This window comes from Fragaria vesca, unplaced genomic scaffold, assembly GCF_000184155.1.
Source record: "Fragaria vesca subsp. vesca unplaced genomic scaffold, FraVesHawaii_1.0 scf0512930, whole genome shotgun sequence".
NCBI classification, from domain to species: Eukaryota; Viridiplantae; Streptophyta; class Magnoliopsida; order Rosales; family Rosaceae; genus Fragaria; species Fragaria vesca.
Window position 1 is genome coordinate 17,852 of NW_004443387.1, and position 8,693 is coordinate 26,544.

At 36.5% G+C, this 8,693-nt stretch overlaps 1 protein-coding gene across 1 annotated transcript in view; it reads left to right on the top strand.

The window, feature by feature from the left end:
- LOC101297896 (transcription factor HBP-1b(c1)-like) overlaps window positions 1-5,099 on the top strand; it is a 6,723-nt gene extending 1,624 nt beyond the window's left edge. The window contains exons 3-11 of the mRNA XM_004309395.1: window positions 136-218; window positions 378-518; window positions 646-717; window positions 824-883; window positions 964-1,041; window positions 1,151-1,223; window positions 1,314-1,585; window positions 2,624-2,863; window positions 4,725-5,099. Of these exons, the coding sequence (XP_004309443.1) occupies window positions 136-218; window positions 378-518; window positions 646-717; window positions 824-883; window positions 964-1,041; window positions 1,151-1,223; window positions 1,314-1,585; window positions 2,624-2,863; window positions 4,725-4,883 (1,178 nt within the window). The 3' untranslated portion in view covers window positions 4,884-5,099. The remainder of the gene's footprint in view (window positions 1-135; window positions 219-377; window positions 519-645; window positions 718-823; window positions 884-963; window positions 1,042-1,150; window positions 1,224-1,313; window positions 1,586-2,623; window positions 2,864-4,724) is intronic.
- The last annotated feature ends 3,594 nt before the right edge of the window (window positions 5,100-8,693 follow it).

Consider the following 8,693-nt stretch of genomic DNA (forward strand, 5'->3'; position numbering starts at 1 on the left):
TCTCTCTCTCTCTCTCTGTGTCGACTTGGACCACCCTTTCTCTCTCTATATCTTCTCACAGTACATACACATGCATATATAGAGTCTGGAATCATATAAGTAATGCTTAATTTCTGTGAGTATTGTGTGCTGCAGATCAAACTAGCTCAGGAATGAGGCCTCCGACTTTGAACATCTTCCCATCTCAGCCTATGCACGTAGAGCCATCATCAACCAAAGTATGCATACAAATCTTACTCTAACCGTTAAATTTGGTTTTAATATATCATAATCTTATATAATTTTCTAATTTCTTGCTTGATCGGTTAAGATTATTATTTTAATTTTTATTCTCTCGTAAACTAATGGATTTGTTCTGTGGTTGGTATACACAATAGGGTGTTAGTACTGCTGGAATAGTTTCTTCTGCAACGAGTGGTTCAAAGAGACCATCAGAACCGTCCATGGAGTTGGCCAACCCACGCAAAATTGATGCTGCTGCTCCATCTGGACCTCCTGAACCTGCCAAGACAATCAAAGTATTACATAAATACTAGTTGTAATTAATTAGTTAATTGGAACTGAGATTAGTTAATGTATTAAAGAATATGATTAGTTAATGTATTAAAGAATATGATTTTGTGTTTACTTTGAATGTTGTGGCAGCGTGAGGGTAACCGCAAAGGACCAACTACATCAAGTTCAGAGCAAGAAGGACCTAAAACACCAGACCCTAAGGTGTTAAATTCCCTCCTTCGTTTTTATAGAAACCATATTTTCACCTCTTTTTTTCTTTACCTGAAACGATGATTTTTCGACTTGTGCTGTGGTTATTATCAATCAGACACTGAGACGGCTTGCTCAGAATAGAGAGGCAGCCAGGAAAAGCAGGCTCAGAAAGAAGGTCAGTTCCCTCCCACAAAACTTAATTCTCTTTTATTATCCCCGTTCAATGTCTTATTTTCTTTTGTTTTTCGATTCCAGGCATATGTTCAGCAGTTAGAGTCGAGTAGGATTAAGCTCACACAGCTGGAACAAGAGCTGCAAAGAGCTAGAACTCAGGTGATATCTATATCCATCGATCAATTAATTCAATAATTTGTATGGTTTTAGATTTGAATTTGTTTATATCAAATATGTTTCTAAGATTTGGGTTTATTTTATCTTTTAGGGCATTTTCTTTGGAGGTGGTCTTGTAGGAGCAGAACAAGGAGTTCCAGTTGGTATAAACAACATTAGCTCAGGTAAAAATTATTGTTTTATTTAATTAACTTGGCTTTCATTTCTTTCAAGCTTGAAGGGGCCGACCTGATACTCATTTTTCATCTATCAAGACGCTGCTGTTTTCGACATAGAGTATGCTCGCTGGCTCGAGGAGCACCACCGCCTGATGTGTGAACTCCGAGCAGCTGTGCAAGAGCATTTGCCCGAGAATGAGCTGAGGCTGTTTGTGGACAACTGTTTGGCACACTATGATGAGGTGATGAACCTCAAGAGCATGGTGGCCAAAACCGATGTGTTTCACATTTTTTCAGGCATGTGGAAGACTCCAGCTGAAAGATGCTTCATGTGGATGGGTGGATTCCGGCCCTCTGAGGTCATTAAGGTAATTCGATATATGCTTAAGCTTGATTAATCCTAGTTTAGCAAGCTCTCTCATCCCAAGTGATTAAGTCATTATCTCAAGTGCATGCAACACAAAATATGTGGCAATGAAATTGAGAAAAGGACATTACCAGAATTTATCAGACTTCCATCAATTAGGTCACAGAGTTACGACCCTAAGACGATAAGGAAAATTTATTGTATTTGTCGGTTATATATAACCGTCTTCGGATGATAAACATGCATGTGGGTTCAGTGTCATGCGGTAATCGATCCACTTGCATGTGATATAGTGACGACTACTGTGTTTAATTAATTCTCAATATTAACGCTTCATTTGGTGAGCGAAAAATGTTTAATTCTTGAGAAAATTATCAAAGTTCGAGTAGCATAACCATGACAAAAAACATAAGTTATATTAATTTGGGCAAATGCCCATTTTTGGTCTATTAATTATGGAGAAAAACAATTAACCATTAAACTACTAGCTAGCTTATGCTTAATGTTGTCAAAATATATTATGAAACTAATAAAAGGGTAAAAAGGTTTTATGTCTTGAAATGTAAAATGAAATGATTCATGGCCGGGTACTATAAGTACTTGTCGGTGGCAGTGGCAAAGAATAAGGATCGATTTCAAATCTCATGATAGCGAATATCATAAATGACGAAAGGTATCGTGAAGGGTTTCCTTCTACTATAAGGTCGAGTTAGGTCCCATTTCTCCTAAAGTACTTATGTCTCTTACTCCAAATTGTCGATCAATCTCTGAAGAGACTGAGATATAAAATCAAAGAAAGAGGGCTGTTCCAGGGGTGTCTTCCTCTATTTATCTCTTCCTTCTTTCTTTGATACTTTCATACAGAAAATGTCTTGTTCTGTCATCATATACATATATGGTTTACAGCAAGTTAATGACTAAACTTAAAATCATACTCAACAAAGTGAGGTAATATTTGTTTCATGATATTTACTGCACTAATTAGGTCATCAATTCACAGCTCTATCTGTTATTAAGAGTATCGAGCTTTTCTTTGTAGATTATTGTGACCCAAATCGAGCCACTGACGGAGCAGCAACTAATGGCTATTTGTTCATTACAACAATCCACGAGTGAAGCTGAAGACGCTCTCACCCAAGGGCTTGAAGCTCTGAACCAGTCTCTCTCGGACACCATAGCCTCCGACTCACTGAGCATGCCTCCTAACATGGCTAACTACATGGGTCAGATGGCTTTAGCCATGAACAAGCTCTCTACCCTCGAAGGGTTCGTCAGACAGGTACGCATTCTATCGCTCGCTGTATGCAGTTTCTATTTACAGTCTCAGATTATGCGAGAGACGAGTTGAGAATGACAGTAACATAACTAGGTATTATATATATAATTGCATGGTGGTCCATTGTGGTATGTGATCGATCTCTCTTGTGGGGTGTGGGGGGCAAATTAGGAGAGGAATAATATCTGGTTGAGTCTGGGTTGGGAAATACCTACTCCAAAACCACGAACTACTCCATGTCTCTCACTCTCTGTTGATCATGAGGATGAGGTGGATGGTAGGTACATGGGAATCTATTTTATCTGCATGACTTGGTCTCTCTCCCACGAAAGAACGAAAGGTTGTCGCTGGATGCATTATTTCCATGAAAACGACTTTGCATTCAGTTCAGTTCCTTCCTTCTACGTTTCCTTAGGTTTCCCAATCAAACACAGCCCATGCCCATTAAGTTCAAAAGTTAGAAACAGATTCAATATGCGCACGCACATCTTATATAGATCATGTTCTTTTTTACCAATTTTGAAAGTGAAAATACCCAGTATTTAGTACGTCATGTTATCAAGCTAGCAATCTAGCTATAGCTATATATTACAAGCATGTTCAAACCAATAATATACACAAAATGATAGTGTACGTTAACATCCTTCAATATTATTCCATACAATTGCATATACCGTGCATAGTAGGTCTAGATCTTATTAGAAGCATATTGTTTATAAATCACCTTGTAAAAGATATTTATGAAAATACCCAGAAAAAAAAAATGAAAACCTTTTCATCATCATGACTACCAATTACATAAAACGTAGTCTGTTGTTATTGTCATGATGAACCGTCTACTAGTTTGATACAGCTAAATGACTACATAATCTCTCATGTAATTGATTGTTGCGGGAAACAGTACGGCGTCTTTGGCTAACCCTAGTTCTAAAGGATGGAGTGCATGCAAACTCCTATAGACGTTGTATGTAAATTACAAACAGGTTCCAGTATTTACAAACTCCAATAGTCGTATGGAAATTACAAACAAGTACGTTCTTCTGTTTAATTTCGAAGTGTGGAAGTAAGGGGCTGCCGAATAAAAAAGAAGCTGTGATCGGAGATAGAAGAGTCAGTAGCCGGAGTTTCCCCTCCGAGAACAGCTGTGAAAGATAAAAACCGTCAAACCTAGACACGTGGCAGAAATCCATTTAGCTGGTGTCCACTGATATATACACATCGATCTCCGTCGTCGTAGAGATACCCTTAGCCCCATACCTGGGTATGAAGTCATGGTCGTAACCGTTTTGACTCAAAAGCACCGCGTAGCCCATGCGACAATAACTCTCTTTTGACCCATTCTCTTCCAAGATATAAACTAGGGCTTCAGCAAAACCCTAGCCTCTTCTTCCAAACCCAGAAACCCTCACTGATCTTCCTCACTGTCATTACTGATATATAAATCATTTAGGAAATTAAGATTGGTAGCTGGGAAAAACGTGGTCTGCATACTGAAATACCCAAGTAGTCTAAGTCATTGACAAATCATATATGCTAAATTACTCGAGCAAGATAGTTGATTTCATAGTCTCTGTATGTATTTTTTTTTTCTTCTCTTCTTCACCTAATATAGTCAATTCTTTGCAGAAGGGTCAGTAAGTCTACCCCACGACCCATAATTACCAAGAAAATCTAATCCACATGCATTTCGATCGTTTTCTCACTATTAGATTATGATTTGGTTAACCATACAACAAAGTCAAACTTACTGCGTATTGCGAACCAGTGAAAATACTACTGCTTTAGGGTGAATGTTATTCTGTGTTATAACTGTGATGTAAATTGTTAAATTAACGTACGTATTACGTAATATTGTATGCTGCAGGCTGATAATCTGAGGCTGCAGACGATTCACCGGCTGCAAACACTCCTGACCACCCGCCAATCGGCACGGTGTTTGCTGGCAATCGCCGAGTACTTCCATCGTCTCCGAGCTCTCAGCTCTCTCTGGATGGGCCGTCCTAGACAAGATCATCAAGGCTAAGCATCCAACATATCCAAGTTATAGCTGAGCTACGCAAGTCGCGGCTAGCTAGCTTCAATCAATTAATGTAATATTAGCTATTAACTTAGAAAAAGTGCCATCGTAATTTTATATGTATTTGCCTTTACCTTAATTTCCTAGAGATCAGATGCATGTATAGCTAGCTAGACAATTAAACAGTAGTTTTTATTTAATTTCAAATCAAGCACCTCTAGAATAAATTTGCTCTTTTGTTCTCGATCTCGTTGGGTAGCTAGAGAGGTCGATATATATATATATATGATGATGATTTCGCCGACTATTCTGACCCAGAGACCAAACTGATAATGAACAAGAAAACTAGCTAGCTTAGTTTGTAGCAATATTGACGACTACTGAAAAGAAGAACGAGGTGAAAATAGCTTAGTTTTTTTGTTTTTTTTATTTATTTACTTCCCTAGGTGCTGATGGTAGTGTTTAAATAGAGAGGATATATAAGACACGACATGCAGAGAGAATTTGACTGGTGAAAGTTGAAAGTGAAACGTGCAGGTCGAATGGTGTACCGTGCAGCATATATGAATAGGAAGCCCTTCTAGTGATCGAGTACCCTTAAGTTGAAGATTTGGTGATGATTTTTCAATTTATGGTTTAAAAGATTCAATTTTCGATCACATTTTGACATCTCATCCGTTTAGTTTTTAGGTTTATATGAGTAGATCATTCCTACAAATTTTCATCCAAATTGGTGTTCGTTAAGATAACAAACTAGATCAAATTAATGGACGAATCAAATCTGTCAAATATGAACCGTTCAAGTTCATAATTGATAAATCATATTTATGAATGCCTTAACAATTTTCAATATAACTGAAAATTTGAAAAAATGATCTACTCATAAATACCTATAAACTGAACGGGAGAAAGAGAGCAGAGATGGCGGGCGCGTTTTGGGGGACTCGAGTGTTGGAGATAGTGAAGAAGCACGACTCCTGCGGCCTGGTTTGAAAGAGAATAAAGCTCATCACCACCCGCAAAGCCAACGCCAAGAAGCGCCTCCTCTGTGTTTGGCAGAATGAGGCTGTCCTGAGGGCATGTGCGGAACCACCTCCTTCGAAATCGCCAGGGCTTGATGCTAGTGAAGTTGTGAGAAAGACAATTGAATAGTGGGAAATGAGTAAGAGTGCTAGACAAACAGAATGCATTAGTTTTTTTCGTTATTGGCCTTAATGCCTATTTGTATGCATTGTATGTTATGAGATTTAACTGAATGTCATCTTGAACCTACATTTCAATGTTTCAAAAAAAAAAAACCTATAAACTGAACGGTCAAGCTGTAGATATAACCTCGAAAGATGGGATAAACCGAAAAGTCATCATCAAATCCTCAACTTAAGAGTCCTCACTATAAAGGCTCCCTACATGAATATGCCTTATCTTCTGTAGATTTTAAATCTATGAATCCGGCTAAATCTTGCTGTACATATAGCCTTACAAACTCCATCTACTTTAGTTTGTAGCGTTGTCTTCATGGCCTTCAATGACTTTTTTCTTCCCCGGCCATGGCTGATCCTGACATTTTAGAGCGGCCTTAAGGTGAACAACTAAACTGTGGACTCATATATGATCTATTACAAATCGAACAAACTTTTTTTTGACATATGTAGAAATTTTATGTATTTATATTGTATTATTTAATTTTACAAATCATTAAATTAACTCACGCACGTTAGTAATGAAAATGAAAGGAACAAAAGAACAAGGGGATCATTAACAAAACAAAAAAATCTTTTGGTACAAATTTTATGAATCGATATGAAAAAATATATAAAATAAAGTATGCAACTGTGTTTAAATAGAAAAGCAAACAAAGAAAAAAAAGAGAATGAACCCCAAAATGGCTAAAAAGAAACCAAAATCAGGCGTGGGGATGAGTCTCCAAAATTGGCTGGGTTCCAAACCCCTTAAAAAAAATGGATGCACTAAAATGAATAATATTCATATATAGACTCCAAGATGGGTAAACATTTGTTATGGGTCTCAAACTTTGCTAACAACTGCACTCATTACTAGAATGAAGGACTTAGGCGACAAAGAGTTTTCATCGCCTAAGCGTCATGGCCTCAACCCAGTGGCCTAAGAACTTAGGCGACGAAAACAAAGTAGTAGTCCTCTAAGCGTTATGTTCGGACCAAACTTTTTTGTCGCCTAACACTAAGGAGAGGAACTTGGGTCTATTTAGGCTACGAACGATATCATCCCCTAACACTTCAAGCAACCAAAACATTTTCGTATCGTAAGATGAGCATGATGACTTTGTCGTCCTTGGAAATCGGTCAATATAGGTACATAATCTGCTACTTCACCATGATATCACTACTAGCAAAACAGAGCTTCACACATATTTTATTATATATCTAATATGACTATCTCACACAGATTTTAGTGTGAGAAAGTTATTTGTCATAGTGCAATCATGTATTTCCTATCCATGCGCTGCAGGGGGGGGGTGGTTAATACTCATCACACACACGAATTTAAAAGTCTATAAATTGTCAATGTGGGACCCAATGCTTTTCTTTAAACATAATTCATCTTCATATATGCATATCCGTGTGAACAACTTTCTTACTAACACGGATATAAGTGAGAAACCCTAAACCTTTACCCTCACAAACTTTTGTGTGATAGACATCTCACACTTATTTTAGTGTGGAAAAGTGATAGCAATTAAAAAAAATTATTCAAATTATTTAAGAAATACAACTGCAATGAATTTCTTTTTTCGGAACATTTCCACCATATATGTACATCTTTTTAACACACTAATGATACAGACAATGATTACATGCAGATGAATCCAAGAATAAATCCTTGTAGGTCTAACACTTTTCACACATCTGTTAATCTGCAAAAGCATTGTCAAAAGGGTTGATGAAACAAAGATATGCAAAAATTATTTAGACAGTAATAGTATACTTGAATGAAATTAAATGATTTGCAAAGCTGTGTAGAGAAACAAGAACTTTGAATGAAATATGGCTGGTAGCATAAACTTGATCAACATATAAAAGAAATTAGCAAACTCAAAAGAGATATAGTCCCTAACCAATATAGAGACGCGGACTACTTCTAAAATATTCAAAACATTTCCATGTACGTGATCGCAGTTTACTCTCATGAACTGCAAGTATGTAATCAAAAGGTTAGAATCAAGTTGAAAGTTTTATCAACATCGGTAAAATAGGTGATACCTGAAAAATCTGAGTTCACAAACCTTTTCACAGTGGAGAGATTTAAAGTAAAAGAAATTTTAAATACACACCCTTAATCTCTTAATACACACCTCTATTATTTTATGTTTCTATTGAGATTTTATAGATAAGCTAAATGACCAAAACAAACATCTATTATTAAAAAAAAAAATTCACGCTAGAAGTATTATTTTCAATCTTCTACCCTAAAATCGTCGAAAGCACGTCTTCTCCCCTAACCCCAACTCTTCTCCACAATTCATTTGGGTTGTCTTTTTTTATTTTATATTTTATTTTATCTGTATCAGCTTTATTTTGATCTTGCATATCATATTGTCATGTACTATATCTTTATCATGACATGTTTTATCAAATAACTAGCTAGCTATGTTTAGTAGCTACTTTACTCTACTAGCTTGTGAATTTTAAAAACTTGTATTGGTGATTTGGAGTTGGGATATAACAATAATCATTTGATTATACATTGAACGATGATAGCCAAAAATTTCTAGCAAAAATTAGACGAAATAATATGTAAAAAAGGCACCAAATAGTACATATATTAATTATATTAAAT